Below are 24,790 nucleotides of genomic sequence, written 5' to 3' on the forward strand. Positions count from 1 at the left end.
AAGGCAGGGGAAAAAAAAATATGCTAGTTACTTGCCAGTGCTTCCCTACAGAAACAGGTGAGCCAGTAACACAGTGTTCCTGCCCCCTTTACTTATTTTCACTTATATTTTTTACTTCTGGTTTCTGTGTTGGTCTTGTGTGATTCCTTTTTGTATCGTGTCCTATTAATTATAAAAAACATGATATTAATACCACTTGATTATGGATATGTAGACATCTAAGTGTGCATACCTTGTTGAGTATCTAATTGGTTTATTCTCATGATATTGAGAACTTGAGCAGGTTTTGACTATTCTGACTTTGGCTTTTTTTTTTTTTTTCTTGATATTTTTTTACACCTAGCTAGCTAGCAAATGCCACTGGATTTTTTGCAACTATTAGGAGAAGTTTAAGTGTAGACATCAAGGACCCAAAAGAAAGCATCTTGTCAAAGCAGAGGCTGTGTTAAATGTGAGATTTTAAGGCTACATACCCCAAATAAGTCCTGAAGTCAAATATTAAATATTTTTTTTCTGTTGAGCAATGGCCCAGAAGTATTTTCAGGAATGGAATGAACTAGATAAGTACTTTGTTATAGAAAAAAATCTTAAGATTTTTCCACCAACTTACAAGTTCCATCTGGATAAACACCTGCTAGGTCTGGAGCAGATGCCTGGCTTTGGTACCCAGCTGCCTTTGCTATTTGTCCTGTTGTAAGCAGCCCTGGCTTTTCCTGTTCATGTTTGCCACTGAGATGAACTGCATCAAATTCAAAGTTCAGTTTGCTGAAGGAATTGTCTTCTTGATTAAATGCACACTATAAAGATAAGTCTGAGGGCTCCTGGCTTCAGCATGTGAACTGATGGGAATGAGCTGTGGAAGGAGAGGGTTGCCTGGAGACTGATAACAAAAGTAACTTCCACCTGTGGCTGATGGCAGCTTGACTTGACTTTCAGGGGACCAAATTAATCCATGCTTCTTACTGGGTGGTGTTATAACTAGAACAAGGAAAGCTTGGCTTGGTTTTGTTGTGGTTTTCTTTTTCCCCCCCTCCTCCCCTTTTTTTTTTCCTAATACTCAGAGGAATTAGCAATATTTTCTACAAGTGTTAATTTAACTAAATTTTATTTGAAAAATATCTGACCATCACTAACTATAACTATAGTTATATGACTATATATATAACTATATAGTTATATATAACTATAACTATGACCATCACTAACTATAGTCCCCACATAGTGATGATCTGTTTGCTGATTCAAGAATTCCTGTGTACAAAATATTCATTAAGCCCCAGATTTTGCCATAATTTGAAACCAGATGGTGCTTTATACTGAAGTTGCCTCTTACACTGGCCATCAGTCACATTATAAGCAACTTGGCAAGTGTCACCTGGTAGCTGGCATCCTATGTCATCATACCCAAGTATTATTTAATATCTTGCTTTAAAATTTCCAAGCATAACTGTATGAAGACAGGGGGTTTTTTGTTTTGGTTTGGTTTTGGGCTTTTTGTGCATTTAAATCAAGCTTCTACGTTGTAAATCTCTGTATCATGTCAGGACAAGGAGGCTTCTATGTTGTTAATTCACTCCCTTGTTAAACTACATTAATCCCACATGTAAACAATCCCTTACTTAAGCTCATTTGAGTGTAAATCATTTCCATGAGATGAGCTTGCATCAATGACCAAAATCAGCACAAATTAAGCTTTAGATACTCCTATATCCAGCTAATAGCAATCATATAACTGTTTCTTAATGCAACCCATTATCTTCTATCCTCATTGAATGAACTTGCCCTTGCCCTTCTTCTTTAAACAATTTTTTTCTCTTCTGCATTGCAATCTTTTTTTTTTTAATCTTACCAGCTAGAAAGCAAAACCAGATGTCACTAAGCATTTGGACTTGTTTTTTTCACTAAAAATCAAATTACAAAAGCTTTCATGGAATAACTTTCCTCAACTGTTAAATTTTCCATCTTTATTTTAGGAGAAACAGACTGAGTTTATTTTTATATCTGTGTCCTCCTTCCTTTGCCAGCTACTTGAGGGACAGCTGTTAATTGTTTTTCCTCCATTTGCCTGTAGATCTGTCAGTTCCCCTGCCAGGAAAACCCTCCAAGCAGCCACGTAGGTGACAGCATTTTGATGCTGGAGTCACATCACATGATTTATGTGAGTTGTCAGCTCCAACATCTCATAGAGTCAAAATACAAGTGATGGTAGCATTCATTTAGAGTCAAACAAAGCTAGCACAACATAGGCATCCTCCTGGAAAAGCTGTCAGCCCGCAGCTTGGACAGGAACACCCTGTGCTGGGTTAGGAACTGGCTGGAGGCCCCCAGAGAGTGGTGCTGAACAGGGCTGCATCCAGTTGGCAGACGGTCACCAGTGGTGTCCCCCAGGGATCAGTGTTGGGCCAAGTTCTGTTCAATATCTTTATTGATGATTTAGATGAGGGGATTGAGTCCATCATCAGCAAATTTGCAGATGACACGAAGCTGGGGGGGAGTGTGAATCAGCTGGAAGGCAGGAGGGCTCTGCAGAGGGACCTGGACAGACTGGAGAGTTGGGCTGATTCCAACGGGATGAGGTTCAACACGGCCAAGTGCCGGGTCCTGCACTTTGGCCACAACAACCCCATGGGGAGCTCCAGGCTGGGCACAGAGTGGCAGAAAGGGACCTGGGAGTCTGGATTGACAGGAAGCTGAACATGAGCCAGCAGTGTGCCCAGGTGGCCAAGAAGGCCAGTGGCATCCTGGCCTGGATCAGGAACAGCGTGGCCAGCAGGTCCAGGGAAGGGATTCTGCCCCTGTACTCAGTGCTGGTGAGGCCACACCTCGAGTCCTGTGTCCAGTTCTGGGCCCCTCAGTTCAGGAAGGAGATTGAGGTCCTGGAGCAGGTCCAAAGGAGGGCAACTGGGCTGGTGAAGGGACTCGAGCACAGATCCTATGAGGAGAGGCTGAGGGAGCTGGGGGTGTTCAGCCTGGAGAAGAGGAGGCTCAGAGGAGACCTCATCACTCTCTACAACTCCCTGAAAGGAGGTTGGAGCCAGGGGGGGTTTGGTCTCTTTTCCCAGGCAACTCTCAGCAAGACAAGAGGGCACGGTCTTAAGTTGTGCCAGGGGAGGTTTAGGTTGGACATTAGAAAGAATTTCTTTACGGAGAGGGTGATCAGGCATTGGAATGGGCTGCCCAGGGAAGTAGTGGATTCTCCATCCCTGGAGATATTTAAAAAGAGACTGGATGTGGCACTCAGTGCCATGGGCTGGGAACTGCAGCAGTAGTGGATCAAGGGTTGGACTTGATGATCTCAGAGGTCCCTTCCAACCCAGCCAATTCTATGATTCTATGATTCTATGATAGGCAAGTATGCCAGAAGCTGGCCCTGCTGCAATTACTGGCATTTTCGTGGGCTTCTTGTTTACATCTGAGTTTTTGAGTGAAACAATCAGGTCATTCTGGATGTGTCTTTAAAATCTTCACTTAGGCAATGGATGTGTCCCCAGCAGAGTGCTTGAGATTCTGTCCCAGGTCCACAAAGGAAGGGAGGCAAAATGGACAGGTGAATTTATCTCACATGAGCCCTTGAAAACTTCCTTTACCCACTCAAGGTTCAATATATTGGTTGGATAAAATGTAATGCCCTTTTTATTTAATATGTTAATACATATTATTCGTGTATTTTATATTTATATTCTTTATATTAAACACATCATAACAGAGAAGGTGCAAGGCAGTAGCTTAGGCAGCAAAGACTTTTGGTTCTACATTATGTGGCTGTGATGCTATTGAGCACCCATAAACCAAATTTGTTGAGATAGGTGTCCTGAATCCAGGGCAGCTGTGCCTTGCCATGACAGTAGGAAACAGCCATGTTTCCTCTCAAAACATGTCATTTGTCTTTTTTAATTTTCTGCTCACATTCTCGAGGGGAATGGGATGGGGTGTGAGGTCTCTGTTAATAAAATGAAAATTAATAGCCTGAAGTATAAGTGCACAGTGTACTCTGGGTGTTAGCAGTGGCATGAGATGGATCCCTAATCTGTGCTTTGGGAAGCCTAAAAGGCAGAATCCTTCCACTAGTATAAAGTGATTTTTGCTGGTTCATACCAGCTGTCAATGACCACAGCAGTGACTATAGCAAGTGCAATCTGCTGTACTTAGCTGCTGTCCTGCTTACCAAATCATCTGGAAAGATTTGTTATAGTTTTGGGGCTTTTTTTTTTGATTGAAAAGAGCCAAATGGAACATTCTCCTAGAGTTTATTTTCTTCTTATTACTTGAGAGAAACTAAAAGTACCAAAGAAATGCAAAAAATGGCACCAATTTTGAGACTATCAGAAAGAAACAGCTTCTCATTAGAGCTTGTCACCAAGCTTAGAATTCTTTTTCATATTTCTAGTCCTCATCTTCATACAGTACAATATTTACATAAGTGAGTATTTAGCTGTTTAAATGAAATTACCCCAAAGGTGAGCTTCTCAGAGGTGATTCTGTAGGAAAAGAAGAAAGCTTAAATTTGGAGCATACTTTAAAGCCTTGATACTTATGGGTTGTCTCTTTACCAAGATTTGGCCTATATTAGAAAAACAGGATTTGTACAATCAAGTAGATTGAAAAATTCTCTTTTATTAGCTTGCAGCTATTTGTTCTGGTTTATTTAGACATTTTCCATGAAACTATTTTTTTTCCAAAATAAGGTTTTCTGTTGAAATGCATACATTCAGACACACATAGATATGCACATTCATCTTTTTAGATCCAAATTAGTGTTTCTAACTGGTTTGTGCCTTGATCAGCTTCCCACATTGCACAGAGCTGGATGCCTGCCACATTCTGCTGCCTCAGGGTAACACAGACACAGTGACTAAGAAGCTGTCTTTTCCCTCAGATCTTAGAAGTTGTTCTTACTGCTATTAACATTGCAGCAAAAGTGGCTGTGGTATTTTGTGGACTCCCTTGAAGGCAAAATCCCTTCCACGAAACCTGTTTAATCCAAACATCACTCACTTCAGTTTCTTGCTGTTATTGCATGCTCCTTGTAATCTCTAGTATTTAATGCCTTCCAGATTCCAATCTGTAAGTATCAATAGTTTATATTTTACCCAGTGTTGCCAGCAAGCTATAATCTGAGTTTACAAATGTGTCTCGTGAGGTGTTTTTCACTTCTGACAGAGCTCTGCACCCATAACTGAATAAATGAGGCCAAAACACCAAACTGGGCTTCACTTCAGCAGAGAGATGAAGCAAGACACCTTTGGGTGTGAAATTCATAGTCCATTTCTCAAATGAGTTTTTGCAGTAGTGAGTTTCCATATAGTGAGAGAAGGCATAATGTGTGTGGCAGGCAAGTCCTTTTAGCTCTGAATTACAACTATATGCTACCCTCTATATATTAAATCTCTATATAGAGATAAATCCTGAGCATGCTTAGGAGAGAAATTGGAAAGTAAGGAAAAAAAAAAGAATCCTCTTCTTTTCTGCCCAGTCTAGCCTCTTCAGTGTGAATTGTGAAATGAGTGAGGTTCCAATTCAGTGCACACCCCTGCTGAGGTTTGAGGGAAGAGGAAAGGAGTTTAAGGTGGTGAATTTGTGTACCCAGGCAACCCTGCTACCTCTTACACTGCCTCTCACACCTTCTTAAGGGCAAATTCTACACTGGGTGATGTTTTTTTCTGGCTGCCTAATGGCTGGGAAAAGCAATGACAGCCTCCTGGTGTGGGCAGCACCAGCATTCATTTGATTTCATTCACCATTCATTTGATTTCCTTTTACTTTTACATTGGCTGGAGCCATCGTTTTATGGGTAGAGTCTTTCAGACTGCTGAGGCTTGAAAGCAGCTTTCTGCTCTGAAGCCATAGCTTTTGTACCATTTACTCTATCAGTCCCAGGAGCTTTGCTGCCAGTGTTTCTGCTCCAGAACTGCTGTTTGGCAGATGCTCAGGCTGTGCTCTGCATCTCACCTGGCATTCCCCTTCACCAAATGCCCTGGGGAGCACCCCAAGTGGGATCATGCAATTGAGAGGGTAAGAGACAGAACTCTTGTCCCAGGAGGGAGCTGTAGTGTCTGCATTTCTTATCTAAGTGTCCTCAGGAGACTAAGCTTTCCTTTTTCTCTTTCCACCCAGGGTTTGAACATGGGCATCCAGGCACACACTGTGACCAAGGTAGACATCCCCGACTACGTTCTTTACACCGTAGGCTCCTGTGTGCTCATTATTGGCTCCATTGGCATCATTGGAAACCTCCTGGTTCTCTACGCATTTTGCAGGTACAAAAATCCCTTTTACTGTTCATTTGTTGGGTCTTGAGACTCACGTGTGCCTGTGTGCAGGTGTCCTGCATCAGTTGACTCTTGGATTAAACTTACAAGGAAAAGCAGATGGCAAAAAACATCAGGGAAAAGGCTGCTCCATCCTTGCACATCACTGATAACCTCAGTGCGAATCTCTCAGCTTTAAAGGAATCAGAGAAAATGAAAAAATAAATATCTTTTTCTATGAAGAATGCCAACTAAATGTTTAAAGAAGAGCTGAACACTTTTAAAGGTGGAAACCAAGTGCTACCTGTTGCAGACTTCATCACTCACCCTGTACAATTTGCAGAAATATTTGACAAAACCTGGTGATCTTCCCAGCAGTTCAGATGTTCTGGAAGAACCAAGAAAGCAATGCACTGCATGGAATGAGCTCATCAGTGCCATCAGGGTATTCCCTGCTTGAGGCAGATCATAGGATTTTTGTCAGTTCATGTGCTTGTCTGGCTGCTGAGAGTAGAATGGGTGGCCAAAGCTACTGCAGCTAGAGTATGCAAAAAATCATGGAAAAAATAAATAGCTGCCTTCTGTCCCACACTGTGATGATGGATTTCAAAATCCTTCTTGCTCACTGCTGGTGATCAGGCATGTTGATGCTAGAAATACTGAGAAGACTAAAATCCAAGTGTTAGTTCCCTATTTATAAATGTTTAATATAACTAAATTAATATAGTGGAGTCTTTTGTTTGGTCTTTTTTCCTCTTTTTTTCTTTCTGTGTTTGTTGTTTCTTGTTTGGTTTTTTGTTGTCTTTTAATAACTAGTTTTTAATATGAGATAGAAGAGTAATTGGGTTCCCTGCAACTGCAGGTACCATTATGATTTTTGAAATGCAGTGTAAGCTCTCAGTTTTTCTTAAAATTTGTTTGTTCTAGCTGATGTAATAAAAGCATTTAATTGTCCAGGTAGGAAAATCTCTGTAGGTAGATGAGCACCTGTGAAGGTGTGAACTCTGCTCTCACCCACTTGTTGCAGGCAGTTACAAGTCCCAAGATTTTGTTAGAATTGTAGCAGCATTGAGATGGCTTCCTCAGTTTCTTTTCCAGTATTTCTTTATCAACATGAGGAAAGAAATCAATGTTGGCTTCAAATACTGATATTTTAAAGCATATCAGAAGGCCTTAGTTGTTCAACTTCCTACACTGAAGGAGATGTTTGAGGAAAAGAGACAATTATTTCAAGTTCTTGAGAATTACTGCATGCAGGTTGCAAGAATAATTTATAAAACAGAGCTTCCACTCTGTCTCACAAGATGTGCCAAGTCCCCTCTATTTGTATTATATGGACCTAACACTGAAAAGTCCTGAATTCAAACTCTGGGTATCAAAACTCTTCACCATGCAACCATAGATTGAGTTCAGTGTTACACCTCAGTATATCTCTCAAAAGTGCCAGTTTAAGGTAAATATTGGTGAGCTCAACTCACAAATTATGTTAATTTTCCTAGTGGCACATAATACATAATCAGGATACAAGGAAGGGCACGTTCAACCAGGTAACCACAAGTAAAAGTGAGAGGTTCTTTATTGTGTTACCAGGATCTTTACTCCTCTTAGCCAAAGCCAAGCTGAACACCAGCTGAAAGTTTTCCAAGGAGGCTGTAACTCCAGATATCCCTAAGAAATGAGACTACCTGAGGTGGTGAGGTGTGGGGAGAAAAGTGGAAATTGTTTGTTTTCTTTGGATAAACTTTGCTTGCAGCCTGGCCGCTGCTTCCACATCCTTTTAATGTTGCCTGTTCTGCAGCTGAGAGCTTCTGTTCCCTCTTATGAGATATATGTGAACAAAAGTATTGCTTTCAAATCTCTGTGCATGCTCTGCTTGTGCCATAGCACTTTGCAAAGGGTCATTTAGTTAATGGTAATCTGGTGACTTTTCAGGACAGAAGCTTTGAAATATTCACCAAAAATCAGGTCCTTGGGCTCTGTAACTTGCTTGAAATCTTGCGCAGTGCAGGGCACACTCGGTGTTACAGCTCCTGTAGGGAACTTCTCTTATCCAAACAAATCTATATTTTTCAAGACAGCAGGAATTCTCCTCAGCTTGAAGAACTGTCCTTTTTATCCCCTCTGCTATTGCCAGTCATAATTTTAAAATTAATACATCTGTTGTTGCAGTAATTGACTGATGATTGCAATTGATTGACTGTAAGTAACCACCGATTCCAACCTGGACAAGACTTGTTTATGCTAGTAAGCAAAGTTCTAAAGCTAACTTATATATTTTTTTTTCCATTTAAAACCACATATTTCTCATGTTTTTAAGCAACAAGAAGCTGAGGACACCCCAGAACTTCTTTATTATGAATTTGGCTGTGAGCGACTTCCTGATGTCGGCTTCTCAGGCACCCATGTGCTTTGTCAACAGCCTGCACAAAGAGTGGATACTTGGAAATATAGGTACTCTTCAACACTCATTCATACTTGTCCAGCTCTACACTGTCTGCAGCCTATTTTAGCCAGGACAGTCTTGGCTTGTGCTGTGGAGACAGTAGCACAAGACTCTGAAGTGACAAACTTTAGGTTCATGGCATCGTTGGGTCAGCATGCCCTGATTTTCATAGGGGTATCTAGTGATAGAGCAAGGGGTAATGACTTTAAACTGGAAAAAGTTAGATTCAGATTAGATATTATGAAGAAATTCTTTTCTGTGAGGTTCAGTGGTAAGACACTGAACAAGGTTGCTCAGGGAAGTTGTGGATGTCCTCTCCCTGGAAGTGTTCAAGGCCAGGATAGATGGGGCCTTGAGCAACCTGGTCTAGTGGGAGGTTGTCTCTGCCCATGCAGGGGGGTAGGGATTAGGTGACGTTGAAGGTCCCTTCCAACTGACACCATTCCATGATTCTGTGGTGACACATGTTTTGTATTACAGCTTTAATTCTCTCCCCTTACATATTTTGGAAAGAAAGGAGACAGCATCAACATATGATCACCTTACCCTTGTAAGGGCAGATACTACGGATGAAGATGGATAGAAAAGTTTTATTAAGTCTTAAATATTTCTGGTTTGTTGGTTTAAGAGGGATTTAATGTTTTTATTAGAAATGTATGTTGATATACATTAGTTTCCTTCTAGCAATCACACATTTATTTAAGAGGTATAAATAATAACAGGCAGTTAAAGGACTGCAAAATTAATCTCTTTTCTTTCCAGCTGCAAGACAGAAAAGGTAATGCATGCTCAAATTACAGCTGAAATGTGATTGATATACATCAGTTTCCTTCTAGGAATCACACATTTATTTAAGAGATATAAATAATAATAGGCAGTTAAAGGACTGCAGAATTAATCTCTTTCCAGCTGCAAGAAAGAAAAGGTAATGCATGCTCAAATTACAGCTGAAATGTGAATATAACAAGTCCCTCAGAATTTCTGCTTGGTACTGCTTGTCACATCATTGGGTGAAAATTTGTACCAAGTACTTGTGTATTGGTGGAACAAGCCCAGATTATTATTTAGCATCACAGAAGGGGCTCTTCTTTGGTTTTTAGACTTGCTCATCCCCTTGGATAAAATCAGTGCAAACTGTCATGCTGCCACAAGTGGAGCAATTGGTTTGGGTTGAGTGCAATTTGGTCCTTAATTGTGGGTTGCTTATAAAGACTTGAGAAGAAATCTGGTTTAAGGTTGAGTCTGGTACTTTAATTGCCTCCCATTCCTGTCGGGCTGTTTATAACAACAAGGGATGATGCAAGATCTCAAAAAAATTAATGATTACTTGACATGGATTTCTGAATCAAATTCAGGACAGTGTAACTCCACAAGTTTTCATCTGCTAGCCCAACGTCTGAATGCAAACAACAGGAGGGGAACCTGGTTTATGTAAGAATTGTCAGTGCTGCTCCAAAACTTAATATCTGTAGCTATGTTTTGCATCTGATCATTCAGCCATCAAATTTAAACCACTTTTACATTTTGAAGCCACATAAATCAAAGCCATTTTTTTAAGTACCCATCAGTCATTAACAGACATATGTCTGCTACTGCCTGTTAAGATCAATGTATCAGGCAACAGTCCAGGAAAATGTAACTCTAATTAAATTGGATTTTCTTTGAGGCAGTTTTCCATTGACAAAATGTTCCCAGTCGCAGCCCACAGCAGAGAATAGGACTTGTTAAAGACATATTTTTATTAATATTTGCTGTTTTTCTAATAAGCTGTTAATAACTATGAAACTGGTTAAAGACATATATTTATATTTTATTCATATTTGTTGTTTTTCTAATAAACAGTTAATAACTATGAAGCTGAATAGGACTTGTTAAAGACATATATTTATATTTTATTCATATTTTTTTCTAATAAACAGTTAATAACTATGAAACTGAATAGGACTTGTTAAAGACATATATTTATATCTTATTCATATTTTTTCTTTTAATAAACAATGAATAATCATGAAACTGTGAGGCTAAGAAAATTCTTCTAATGGGAGAGAACACCTGAGCCAGAAAAAAACGCTCCCAGCTTTATCTGAGAAAAAACACAGGCATGTTTTTTTTTAAAAAAAACCCTGATATTGCCATTTTCTGCTTCAGGCTGCAACTTGTATGCTTTCTGCGGTGCACTCTTTGGAATAACCTCGATGATGACTTTGCTGGCGATTTCTATCGACCGGTACCTTGTGATAACCAAGCCCCTGCAATCCCTGCGGTGGACTTCGAAGAAGCACACCCTGCAGGTCATCGCCATCGTGTGGCTGTACTCGCTGGCATGGAGCGTGGCTCCTCTCCTTGGGTGGAGTATGTTGCCTGCTCTCTTTTTTATTTCTGGTGTTCCCTGAGTATAAAAAAAAGGGAGGTTTAGATAAGCCCCCAGCTGCTGGTTTGTTGTCATACCACATATCAGCACCGACTGCCTGCACATCTTCCTCCCTGCCACTCCCATTCAAGAACAATTCCAAAAGGAGGATTAGGTGTATCTGAGAGTCTGTCAGGATCTCCCCTCCACCTGTGCACCCCCATTCTCACACCATACATTTAATATGTCTGACATAGCTCTTGAAGACTATTAAGGGGGTTATTTTAAGTGCTCAGATCAGCATCTGCAGCAAACTTCAGGTGCATGTGTCACTAATGTGTTCCGTGTACTTTACAGGTTCCTATGTGCCTGAGGGCTTGATGATATCCTGTACGTGGGACTATGTAACCTACTCCCCTTCAAACAGAAGTTACACCATGATTTTATGTTGCTGTGTGTTTTTTATTCCCCTGATAATAATATTCCACTGCTATTTATTTATGTTCCTGGCCATACGACGTGCTGGCAGGTAAGAAAAGTAGCTTAAATCTTCCCTTTTCTTTTTTCTTTTTTCTTTTTTTTTTTTTTCTTTTTTCTTTTTTTTTTTTTTTTTTTAATATTTCTCAATTTCTTTAGCTGTAGCAAAATTTAAATCCAAAATTCATCTGAACAGCAATCAGTGGTCATTAGTGACCACAAAGTGGTCATTAACAGCTGTAATTGGAAAAATACTTTTGCCAATGTAAAAGCTGGAATAGATGTACCTATTTTGGAGTAGGGAAAGAAGACTCTGGTGGTTCTAATCTTATCCCAGAGTGTGGTAATTGATAGTACATGAGATAATTTGATAGTTTAGACTATTGGTATTTCAATCCACACAATACTAGGAACATGGTCTTCTGCATTCCAGGACTAGTTCTCAGCCCCAAGGGATGATAAATCACATGTAGCAATGGGGGCATCATCTGCCTTTGGGGTGTTCTGTAAACACAACAGTCCTCGTATTTTCTGACAGTTTTATTTAAGGCAAGCATCCCAGAAATCCTTCTGGATCTCCCAAGCATCACAACCACACACATGTATCTGGCAATGCTTGTTAGGCCACTTGTTTTGGGTTTTTTCCAAATTCTTGGTCTTTACTTGAAATAAATGTCAGCAGGGTTTGAGACCTGTAAAGTAACTTCATTCTGTCTGTTATTTTTCCACTGATGAGCACATGATTTATTGCTGACCTGGGTTCTTCCCACAGCTCACAGTGTTACCAGCTCTGGTGGCTTTTCCCTGCATGTACCTGCAGGCACTTTTTCAATTCATTTGCCTCCACAAGGCTAAATTCCAATTTTCCAAGCAGTTTTCCAAGCTGTACACTTAGACTGAAGTTTGTACTGATCTCTGTATTTTGGCCTTGGTCTTGTTTTATTTCCTATGCTTTGTATATACATATTTGATACCAAGTGAAGGAGCAGAGAATGCATCCCTAAAATAATGGTGTCTTGTACACCTGCAAAGCAGTGTCCACAAGTTTTTTCTATGCCTTTTATTCACTACTATAGTAAAATCACCCTACAAGTATGTTTACAGTGTATTAGGAAGCAGTTTCTTACCCTGCTGGCTGGTAATTACCATCATCTCATCATGAAATAGATCTTTTAAAATTATTGATATATGAAAATTGTGATTTCTGTGCTAAACTATGCAAAATTCTGAATCATATAAAATAATTTTTTAAAAATAAATGTGTGGGGTGTTTCTGTGATGTGACAAGGGAATGTGATGGGACATTTTTGTGGCAGAAATATTAGGATTGAGTCTTTTCCTCACCCCTGCTCTGCAGGGAAGTAAAAATGTCTCTGTAAGTGTGTGGGACCAGGTTCCTCAGAGCAGTCAGGGTATTCCAGCACATGTTAACCTGATGAGCTGGAATTTCTGCGAGATGCTCCTCTCTTGTAAAAGAAAAGGAATAAGGTTTGCTGTTTTCATCCAAATGTGCCTTAGTTTGCTTCACCTCTGAGAGCAATGAAGGGCAAGGGGTACCAATTTATTCATCCTACCAAATGAAAACCCTAATTCTGTTTGGATAAGCACATAGCAGTCCTTTAGCCCCAGGGTTTCTTCTATCTCAGTTCCACAGAAAAGCAAATCCCAGACATAAAGATATAGAGATATATACACAAATCTCAGACATACAGATATAACTTCATTCTATTAATTACCTCCTATAGTTTTTAATATCAGAGAACAAAAGTTAGAGCAGGGAAAGATGACATCAGTTTAGTTTTTGCACATTGTTGAGAATGTATTGGAGATGCTGCACCTCACCTTTTCACCCTCCTGCTAATATACCTGTATTTTTTCCCCTCAAAGAGATGTTCAAAAGCTGGGATCCTGCAGCCGGAAATCCTGCCTCTCTCAGTCCATAAGGAATGAATGGAAGCTGGCAAAAATTGCTTTTGTGGTCATCATTGTCTTTGTCTTGTCCTGGTCTCCATATGCTTGTGTCACCTTGATTGCCTGGGCAGGGTAAGTGGAAACATAATCCAAAGAGCACGGGTTATTTTGAAAGATAAGTAAGATTAGTAATGTCACCCACAACAAGCAAAAAATAAGTGTTTTAAAATACTTTCTTGAAACTCTTTTAAATAGTTACCACATCAGGGATGATGCTGCATTCTTCACTATATCCTTGTGAGTAAAGTCAGACAAGGGACTATTTGTCTATGTATTTTAAAACTATTATGACTTTTTATCTGTGTTTCTGCTGAATATTTTTCCTCTGTCCCATGATACTTTCTATGTATGAATTGGAGGGCTTACTTTTTCTCTCCTAATACCTGCTCTCTAAAGAACCTTCCTTCACACACTGCTACCTTAGACAGAGGGCAGAAAAGAGTTTACCTGCCCTGATTTCACCCCTGAGCTCCTGTCATCCTCCAACAGCTCTGCTTCAAGGTGTCCTGTTGTCGTGTTCTTGATTCCAAGGCCAGGCTGGATGGGGCTTTGAGCAACCTCATATAATGAAAGATGTTCCTGCCCATGGAAGAGAGGTTGGGTTAGATGATTTTTTTTTAGATCATTCTTTCTAATCCAAACCATTTTTTCAGTCTATGATGCTAATTATGATTATTATGATTACATGATTGATTGTGGGAGCTAAAATTCAAGGGAGAAATATTTGTTTCACACAACTCTCTTCCTTCTTCAATGTTTGCAGCCGTGCCATTGACACCCATTACTGTGCAGCATGGATCTTGCTGCTGAAAGATTTTTCTGTTTGATTCTGTTTTCTTTTTTATCACCATTCCTTTTTCCCAGCTTGTTACAGTAGGGGTTATTCTGGTGATTTTTTTTGTTGTGTTTTCAGGGGGGGTTTTGCCTAGTGTAGAAAAAAGGAAAGTGTGTTCCTGGTCATCCTCAGATATGTCACTAATTACTTGCATGCCTTTCCTCTTCTCCAAATGGATGACTCCAAGTGCTCATTATTAAACACCTTTCATCTGAGCAAATGATGCATTTGAATAAATTCACTTTTCAGGGGTATATAAATATATATGTAGAAATATAAAGAAATCACAACATAAAGACAAGTAAAAAAGAAAAATGGGTTTTCATAACTTAGCATTAATCCATGGTATAGCTGTGTGTAATGTTTCTGCTTTGTTTTAGTCGGGGCAGCACCCTAACACCATACTCCAAATCTGTGCCAGCAATTATTGCCAAAGCTTCTGCAATCTACAATCCCATCATATATGCCATAATTCACCCAAGATACAGGTACAGTAAACATATAGGTATGTGTAAAAACATACGTGCAAAAAGTGTTCTTTACAATGAATGAACAACCTTCATTTTCTTCAGCCTTACCACAAGCACTGTGTAATCCTGCCCTGACAACCCCATGATGGGCACCAGGTGATGCTTCTGCATTGTCCACCTGGTCCAGGGCAGTCCTGAAGGCATCTGGAGCTCCTAAAACTCTTTTGGGGTGTTAAACAGAAAAGAACAGTCCATCACCTCATCTTTCTCCCCCCTCACAACCCTGCTGCGTCCTGTGGAATTGTACAACATTCTGCCTGGCAGAAGGGGGTGATCCCTGGGGTTGTATTTTGCCATATAAGTGGTGGCCACTAAAGAGCATTTTGTTTCCCAAAATGGCATCATCACCAATTTAAGAAGCTATATAAGTGTATACTTCAGGTTTGGTTTTAGCAAGCACTTAATGGAAGATTTTTCTGACCCTTGGGAGAAGATCTGTAAGAAGCAAACAACTTTTTTAGTAGAAGTCCTGTGTGAAGTAAGAGCAGTAGGAAGCCAGTAGTCCAGACAAAGCTCCTTGCAAATGAGAAACTTTTCCAAATATACTGAAAATACTGCTTTGCCATTAGCAGGCTTGCTACCTTTGGTCAAAAGGTACTTACCTGCAAAAACAAAGCAGACATTTCTGAAATATTCTGCTTTTCTGAAGGCTGTTTTCATAATTATTTCATTTAGTTGATTCAGAGAAAAAACTTTCCATTCTTTACCTTTTCCAAAAATATTAGCATTGACTTAAAAAAAGGAAAGCTTTAAAAGTGGGGTTAAGTAGGCAAAATGAAACCCTGCTCCCTTCTCTGAAACACATTCCTTTTTTTTTTCAAGATATGAAATACTTCTGAACTTATTCCTTCATAGACCAATTATAATCATCTACTTATTACTACAGATACCAATTCCTGTATATTTTAATGCAGAGCACTGTGCCAAACCCAGCAAAGTTTCACAAATACTCAAGCACTATTCAGTCTCAGTAAACTACATGTTTAGCCAACTTTTCTTACCTTTTTATTTCCTTCTGATGCTTCCCACAGGCAGTGAAGAAATTTCTGAGCTTCAATTCTTAATTTCTGAACTTAATTTAAATTCTGCTTTTTATCCAGTCACTATGACTGGATAAATGTAGGGGGTAGAGAGTTCCCCTGGGGTAAATGATTAGAAAGATAACATGGCAATGTAAAAAAGTTTCCATAGTGTGGTTCTGAACAGAAACCTACAAGATTAAGTGAGTAGAATTATAATTTAATAATATGATAAAAGACATTCATTCAAAGAATCAGAAACCTTTCCCTTTGCAGAAGAAAGTCCATTATCATATCTTTTAATAAATTCTTTAGAGTATTGGTCTCCAGAGACCAGTTCACCCTTCCTCAGCATTTAGGAACAACGTGAGAAGAAATCACTTTGCACCTCAGAAAGGTAATCTGATAATATGGACACAGAAAAAATGATTGTGTCCTCAATTTGTGGACCTAAAAGGAGTTACAAAGAATGTCTGCAAGGGAATAAGCTGGGTGGTTCTATGCTGAGTGGTTTCCAACAAGGACAAACTTTTCCTGCTCTTCCCAGACACTGGGCAACATGAAACTTGTTTTTTTTTTTTACTTCTGGAAATCCTGCTCTGTGTGCTGTGTCAGAAGTCACTCAAGTTAAAGGTAGGGTAAAAAATGAGTTACTGACTCTTCCTTTCAGCTGACCTGGGATGCCTCCTTTGCCAACTCATTAGGTTTTTTCAGTGGGTTTTTCTTTCTGGTCTGCCCTTTTTATGTATCCTGTAATTGCTCACCAAGATACAGCATTATCATTCTCCTGCTGCTTTGTTATTAACATTTATTTAGAAATGTCCTCCCAGCTCCAGCTGAGAAACATGTTCAAGTCCTAGCAAAGCAAGTTGCTTCTGTTAAAACTTCTAAAATACTCAATTTCCAAAAATGCAGCACAAGTAGTGTTGAGGAGGGGTGGGGGTTTTTTTGAGTGTTTTGTTTATTTGTTTAATGTAAGGAAAAGGAAACAACTTTTTTGTGTTCTCAGTCTTATTTCTATCATTAGCTGGGCTCCCAAGTACTATTTTTCACTGTTATCAGTGTACTCAATATCAGCTATACCTATACTACAGGACATATAGCTCCAAGCAAGCATTTTTCTCCTGTAGCCCTATGCAATGTTTTTTTTCAGACACTGGCAGTGGAAAATACTTTATTATATAAAAGGATATTTGCTTGTAGCAGAACTGAGACTCGGGATCTCTCTAGGCTTTTCTACAAGTCTCAGAGCACATCTTTCACTGAGGGATTATATGGCAAAGGTTCACAGGGTAACACTGGGGTGCCCTGATGATAAATATAAAAATGCCACTAGATGGCAGGGTTAGTTAGTATGAGGTTGGTCTCACCCAGAGGTGGAACAGCTGCTAAGTTCCATTGCCTGAAAAGTTAAGATTTGGGAACTAGAAATTGAGTTCATTGTTTTTGGATGTCTGATAAATGACAGCGTGGTTGGAAGAACAGCTGAAGTTTCTCAGAAGTTGGTGGAAATAGACCCAGAAATGGTGAAAACCTCTTCTGTGTGAAAATGTCTGCTCTCAGAACTCATGCTGCTTGGCATGGCTGATATTTATGAAAACAGTATTTTTTCTGATCCAAAGTTATTGTGTACAGTGATTTCTTGTATTATTTTTCCAAGATCAAGTGAGTGTTTTGAAAGCAGAATTTCTATAGTGAATTGCTTCCATTATTCCTTCTCCTGCCAGCATCAGCTTTTCTATCTGAGGCTTAACAGTAAGAATGGAGTCCTCAACAGGATTTCAGCCACTCTCTCAAGGAGTGTTTTATATTTTTCCTTTTCCTGTTATTTTCTTAATCTGTATTTCTAGACATATCATTAAGAAAAGTCTTTATGGAGTTGTTGTGAAGACATTTCACAGACTTAGGAGTCTTCCAGTCAGGAAAAGAAGTAATGCTGGGTTCCTTGTGATGAAGCAAGCACAGTTTTACACCTGAAGAGCAGTGACAGAACACCAAGTCAGCTGATAAAATATGTTGGCAGGACCAATTTTGCTTAAACAGTGAATAATGAATATATATGTAAAGATTAGGGGTTTGGAATAATTTAAAATTCTTCAAGTAATTCACCTTAGTAAAGTAATTTCTCTAATGATGGAAAAATGAGCCAAGAAAGAGTTAAGGGTATGGGGAGAGGATGAATTGCCATTTTGTATTGGAACTACTGAACCAAGTTAAATCTATTTTCCAAATCTTTCTAGAAGGGAGACATCTAGAAATAAGGATCTAAGGGCCAATAATGTGCCACTACCAAAGGAAGATACTTTTTGAACAGAGAATTTTTGTCACTGTGTCTTAACATCCCAACAAATCAAGTGAGTTATTTGTGGGGTTTCCTTACCTTAAGCAATTTTTAAAAAATTAAAAATTAAAAAAGCAACACATTGCAACAAATGTCATTGAAAATGTAATGGCAAACTTTGTGCTAGCACTTGGCTTTTAAGAACCACTTTGAGGGATTAGTTGTGATATGTATCCCCCTGCTCACCCAATCCTCACCACTATAAAGGAGAAAAACACTTCTCTCCCTGATAAGTGTCACTGAAAGGGACAAATCTAAGCACTGAAATGTATGCTAAGTTTTAATTCATGAGAAGCAGATTTGTGGGGGAAGAAAGTGGTAACTCCTTTAATAACCTGTAAGTGAGAAAATGTCACTTGATTATGTTGGAGTTCTTCCTCAGATTCCTTCCTCAGATTTTGGAAGCTTTAGGTTTTGTAATACTTTGTTCACAGCAAGCAGGGAAATTCTGCATCTCCATTTTTCCAGCTTGCTCCCAAGGGGAAGCACAATCATAGAAAAACAAATTGTTCAAAACTGCTACATCCTAAATAACTGTATAAGGATGAATAATTTTGATTTACGTTTGCCTTGTTGCTGCCTTGCTTCTTGACTTATTCAAGAAGTATTCATCATTGCCAGGATTAGCTTTGTCTGTGGGGCTGAAATAATCATAGAATAGAATCATAGCAGCGACTGGGTTGGAAGGGACCTCAGAGATCATCGAGTCCAGCCCTTGATCCACTACCACTGCAGTTCCCAGCCCATGGCACTGAGTGCCACATCCAGTCTCTTTTTAAAGATCTCCAGGGATGGAGAATCCACTACTTCCCTGGGCAGCCCATTCCAATGTCTGATCACCCTCTCCATAAAGAAATTCTTTCTAATCTCCAACCTAAACCTGCCCTGGCACAACTTGAGACCGTGCCCTCTTGTCTTGCTGAGAGTTGCCTGGGAAAAGAGCCCAACCCCCCCCTGGCTCCAACCTCCTTTCAGGGAGTTGTAGAGAGTGATGAGATCTCCCCTGAGCCTCCTCTTCTCCAGGCTGAACAGCCCCAGCTCCCTCAGCCTCTCCTCATAGGATATGTGCTTAAGTCCCTTCACCAGCTTAGTTGCCCTAAATGAACTGGAATGAATTAGTTGCCCTAATGAACTGGGAGCTACTGGTGAGGTGTTACACCAAACCCATTGCTCTGGCATTGCCCCACCAGTCCTCAGGGGCAGCTGTGATTGTGCCAGGGAGGCTCCTGGGCTCTCTCTTCTGCTCCATGCAGGGCCAGGACAAGGAAGAATAGACTCATAGAACCAGGACTGAGGTTATTTAATGAATAAGGCAAGTTCTAAGTTCTTTAGAGCCTAGATGTTCTCCTCTGTGCTTGTATGAAGTGGTAATTCCCAGCAGGAGTTTGCAGGAGCTGCCATCCTACAAATAGATACCAACATCTGATTCTTATGGCCTTTTCCTCTTCCTTTTTTCCACTCATCCTGTGCCTTTGCACAGTGAAGACCTTCATACCAGCTAACTTGAAAATGTTCTCAGTTAATCTTTTAATTAAATCAAAAGCAATTATGCTTTTCAATTCTTACTACTTAGCAGCTCTTCCATATGTCTTTTGCCACCTGCTATTTTCCTTTTAGCCCCTGAGCAGCTTCCACTAGATACACCATGATGTTTTCATGTAGTCTTTACAACCTCCTCAAGCACAACAGAATCCATCCTGACATTAGGAAAAGAGATGTTACTTCTATTATATGATTTTCAAAGCAGCATCAATGCACCTTTTGTTTGTTTTTCTCTTTTCCCCTTTCCCTTCAGAAAAACCATCCACAATTCTGTTCCCTGCTTGAGGTTCCTGATACGAATATCAAAGAATGATGTCCTGAGAAGCTCCATAAATGAATCATCATTCAGGACCTCACTCTCCAGCCATCAGTCCCTTGCTGGCAGGACCAAAGGCACTTGTGTTTCATCAATTTCCACTGGAGAAGCTGTAAGTTTTTCTTGTTTTTGTGAAGGAAAGCAAGTATAATGTTTCTCTGATTCTCAAAAGAAGTGACTCTATAAATAAAATTCAAAATCAGAATGGAAAAGAGAGCAAGGTAGCTAGGTTTCTTGGGTCATGTGAGGTCACTTCTGCAAAGTCTTTTCTGGGAGCTGATGTATGATGATTTCTGATCAGAAAAAGGGCCTAGGCCAACATATCTGTGTGGCTCAGATGCTTACTGGGACCCTGGATGTTCCATGTAAGTCTTTAATGTGAATTAAAAAGAGCCATTGCTTGGCACTGCCCATGTCCCCTGCAGCTCCCTATAATCCCCTATGTGAGGGGGCAGGAACACAGGGAAACAGTTGCCCATCCAAAGTTTTCTAACCTATCCAAAAGCTGTCCTATTATTTTAAAGGAAGTATATTTCCTATAGAACAGGAAATATTTTGATTGTTTTCCCTGGATTTTACCCATGAGAAGTGGGAACCTCCTGCACCTGGAGCGAGGTGGGATGCTTTGTAAGCAGAGTACCCCCAGTCTCAGTAGGGCTGGGGGTTGAGGGGTTAGAAATAAAAGTATCCCTTGGGATTCTACATGGCCCCTCTTGGCATGACCTTCACTACCTCTTCAAGTCACAAGCAGTTGGGCTTACCCACAGGGATCCTGGCAAGGTGGTCCCAGAGGAGGGATGGCAGCTGTGGCTGGGGCTGACCCTCCTGGGGATCTGGCAGCTCTTCACGATACTTGAGCATAAGAAACCTACCAAAACATCCCTACAGGGGACTGGCTGCAGCCAGTAACCTCTCGTGAAGGTGTAAATCACCATGACAGGCTGATTGGCAACCTCCTAGCTCTCCTCTTGAGCCAAGTGGCTGAGGTCTAAGCAAGGATGGGGCTCAAGTATCTGTGTGCTGTAGCCCGCAGGTCGCTGCTTTACAGAGTGCCATTGGGCTGTTTCACTTATATTGAGTATTTTGGGCAAGACTGGGGTCTTTGATGTGGAAACAGACCTAGGACCATCTGTTAAGCCAGCATGAACAACGCACTCTTCTTAAGATAATTTTGCACAAATTTTCTGCTGGAGAATGGAGATTGTTTCTCTCAGGTAGCAGCACCAGGAAGATTTCTGGACTTTTTCATCTCAGACAGACAGTAAAGCAGAGCACCTGAGCCAAAAAAAAACAAACCCAAAACCAAACAAAACAGAACAAACCCCCACACACACTTGAGCTGCCTGAGGAGAAGGCTCACAGCCTGAGTCCTAATGAAATAAAATTATTCCTGTTACAAAAGACAGGTTTAATGCTGCTGTCTCTCTTGTCCAGCAGCCATACAGCTGCATCAGGTACATTTCCAGTTAAAATGACTGACTGGGCTTTACTGGGTGGCCTCAGCCAAACAGCTTGTGAAGCTGTGAACTCTCTGGGCACAAGTTTCTTCTTCCACTCTGTGACTGTGTACCAGGTATCCCAGTATCCCAGCAGCATTCCAAGCTCTTAAAAAACACCCTACAGGCTACTTTATTACAGATGAAATTAAATATTATGAAATCTATTAATTGGGTTGTGTTTTGTAATGCAAAATTAGATGTTTAAGTACCATGCAATGTGCAGACTGCTTCTCAGGAGGGACCTGGACTAGAAGTGACAAGTTTTTCTATAGTGCCTTGTAAAATATGTCTACTACAATTTTTATTTCAATTTTTTTAATTAAAACATTAAGTAGAAGAGTGAAAGGGCTTCTTTCAGCCTTGGCAAAGCCTTTTCTAGTAGACTGTGGTTCAAATTTAAGCCCAAGTGAGTTTGAAGTGTGTGATGGGACTCTTGCAGAGTGTGACATTATTGTACCACACCACACAACATGATGACCTCCAAATTTGCTTGCCTAAGCTCTCACAGTTTCCAAGGCATGGGGAATACTTTCATGTTTTTCTAGTTGTTGCTAAATTAGGACAAAAAGAAATATCTTAATGAGGTAGAATAAAGGTGCAGCTCACTTTGTATAGGCTATGAAATCTAGGTTGGTCTTGAAGATACAAATAAATGCATAAATATTACTGTTGCAATGTAAAAGAAACTGAGATCATTTATCCTATGATTTTATTCCATTCACAGACCACTGATTACACAATGATGCAGGAAAATGTCAACTGTGATGATTTCATGAACTGTAAAATACCCAGATTACCCTTGCAACATGAGGTTAGTATATGCAAAATGCCAATATCCTTTCATTTTAAAATGAATATATTTGGGTTGGTATTTCTTGAGCAAACAGAGAACCCTCACATGCCTGTATCCCCCCCTTGAGGTGATGGCAACTACTTGTCTGCTTACAGTAGCTGTAGGATGTAGATGGCATGTGTAGCAACACAGGAACGTGTTTGCATAGTTTAAAACATCAAGGCTTCCTACTTAGTGCCTTCCAACCTTTTTTCCCTCCTTTTACCTTCTGATTCTCCAAGAAGCTCTTTTATTATTGTTCTTCACTGTTGGTCACTACCTGGTTTTGATTGATCAAGGTGAGAAGGTTATTGTGTGTGTTTGGCTGGGGCTGGTGTTTAAAAAGAGAGGATGATGTGAGTAAGAGGCTTCAGAATTTGGCACAATTTGGATAATAGGAGTCTCAAATCAAAGACCTGCTGTTAGGGATGCCCAGCCCCCTGTTGTGCTGGGCTGATGCAGCCAAAGGTAATTGTTCTGGGGGCAAGTGACAGCTCAGTGCAGCTGCAGAGATTTTAGCCTAAAGAGCAGCTGCTGAAATCAAAGCTAAGCTCAGCCCCTCTTGGATGACAGCAGCAATGAGTGAAATCTTGGTATGCCCCAATAAAGTTTTGACAGGAAGAAATGACACCAGAAAAGCTGCAGCTGTTGCCACCAACACTTTCCCCCTGCATGTTCCCTACGTGTTAGCCCAGGGAGACTCCGTGTTCCTGAGTCACGTAAATTTCTCTTTACACTTGGATTCTGGAGGGGAGGAGAAATAAACTGGTGGCCATACATAGATGTCTGAGCAAGGTGATGCAATGGAATCACACGCTCGCTTCCCACTTGTGTGGAGCCCTATCTACTATTCATATCTGAAAGCTGGTGTGGAAAATAGTGGAATGATCTCATCATTGGTACTCAATTAAGAAGTCACCACAAAGTTAGGGATGATGAATGGTCTCTGCCCAAGTCTGTAAATGGAACAGCATGGTTGCAATGTCACGATTGTGCTCCATTACTGGCATGCTCTTAAAAAATTGGTGCAGAGCCCACCTGTTGCCTCCCATCCACTGATGATGGTTCAGAGAAGAAGCAAGCTCACAGGGCCTGGGGAGCCCTGGGTGTTCTGGTATCCAGCTGGGATGTACACTTAGGTAGTTTTGGACATGTCCATGGTTTTGTACCAGCTGATGGTCATGTCAAATGCCATAAACCATTTTAAAACCAACTTTAGACATCAGGTGGTGTGCAGCTATAGATGAAGCACGAGCAATGAGATAAAAACAGGGGAAAAAGATCCTGGTGAAAAGAGATTAAATAATTTTTCATTATTTCAAAAACTTTTTTGTTGTTGTTCAGAAAAATAGGCCAAGTTAAATTACAAGATTAAAAATCAAGCCCTTCCCCAGAAGGCTTGAAAGTGTGACACCTGTTTTAGAACAGCTTTAGTTTTCTGCAAGTGTGTCTGGTTTCTGCTGGCTTTTGAAAACTTTTAGAATTTGAGAAATTAATTGTCTGAATTCTTTCATCATTTGCAATAAGACCTGGAGTGATGTAGAGCTTGACCCTGTAGAGCCAGCCCACAAGAAACTGCAACCTCACCGAAGTCATTCCTTCTCTACAAGTCTGAGACAGGAGAAGAGAGATCTGCTGCCAAAAACCTGCAGCTGTGATGCTGCACCTGCAAAAAAGGTAAAGAAAAAAAATCTCTCCCAAAGCCTGCATTTTAGAATTTTTTTTTTTTTTTTTGCTATGGTACATCATCTCTGGAGTAATAATTAAGAGCTTCCTACCCATCTGTTTCATCTGTAGGCTTTATTTGTACCGATTCCATTATTCTCTTCATCCTTGCTGTTACTGTATTTTGGTGACTGATGAGAACGTGGATGATGTCTTATTGATGTTTTTCCCTAACATGTTGCCTGGTTTTGGAAAGCCAGCAAGAGTTTGAACCTCCAAAACTGCACCAAGGCACAGTCAGTAGCATCAAATGTAAGGAGATGACTTTTTGCCTCTTGGTTTCTCCATTCTGGCTCTTCTGTTTCCTGTCCTTGACCCCTGTGTCCACACTGTTGCAGCTTCCTTTCCTTATGAAGTCAGGGCTGCAAACCAGAACTTGACATGAGAGAAGCCACCTTTTTTCCTTCTTTTCTGTGTACATTGAAATGTTTTATTTTTGTTGAGGGGGAAGATGAGACAGAAACTCGCATTTCTCCCTAAGGGTGGGAGAGTCTGGCAGGTGCCACCCTTCCCTCAGTGGAAGAGGAGATGGTGAGTACTCAGTGCATCTTCTGGAGATGCACCACGCTCAGTGCCCAAACTGCTGAGGTTTGGCATCATGCTGTTGAGGAGCATCCTATGCCCTGAGGAACAGTAGGTCACCAGCAAGTTAGCTTTTGACA

General features: G+C 40.4%; 1 protein-coding gene across 1 annotated transcript in view; it reads left to right on the forward strand.

Moving 5' to 3' along the window:
• LOC103533710 (melanopsin) overlaps positions 1-24,790 on the forward strand; it is a 43,533-nt gene that overhangs the window by 15,961 nt on the left and 2,782 nt on the right. The window contains exons 4-11 of the mRNA XM_008499605.2: positions 6,115-6,257; positions 8,566-8,699; positions 10,840-11,043; positions 11,399-11,570; positions 13,406-13,561; positions 14,705-14,812; positions 20,010-20,184; positions 23,931-24,080. Coding sequence (XP_008497827.2) covers positions 6,115-6,257; positions 8,566-8,699; positions 10,840-11,043; positions 11,399-11,570; positions 13,406-13,561; positions 14,705-14,812; positions 20,010-20,184; positions 23,931-24,080 — 1,242 coding nt within the window. The remainder of the gene's footprint in view (positions 1-6,114; positions 6,258-8,565; positions 8,700-10,839; positions 11,044-11,398; positions 11,571-13,405; positions 13,562-14,704; positions 14,813-20,009; positions 20,185-23,930; positions 24,081-24,790) is intronic.

This window comes from Calypte anna, chromosome 4A, assembly GCF_003957555.1.
Source record: "Calypte anna isolate BGI_N300 chromosome 4A, bCalAnn1_v1.p, whole genome shotgun sequence".
NCBI classification, from domain to species: Eukaryota; Metazoa; Chordata; class Aves; order Apodiformes; family Trochilidae; genus Calypte; species Calypte anna.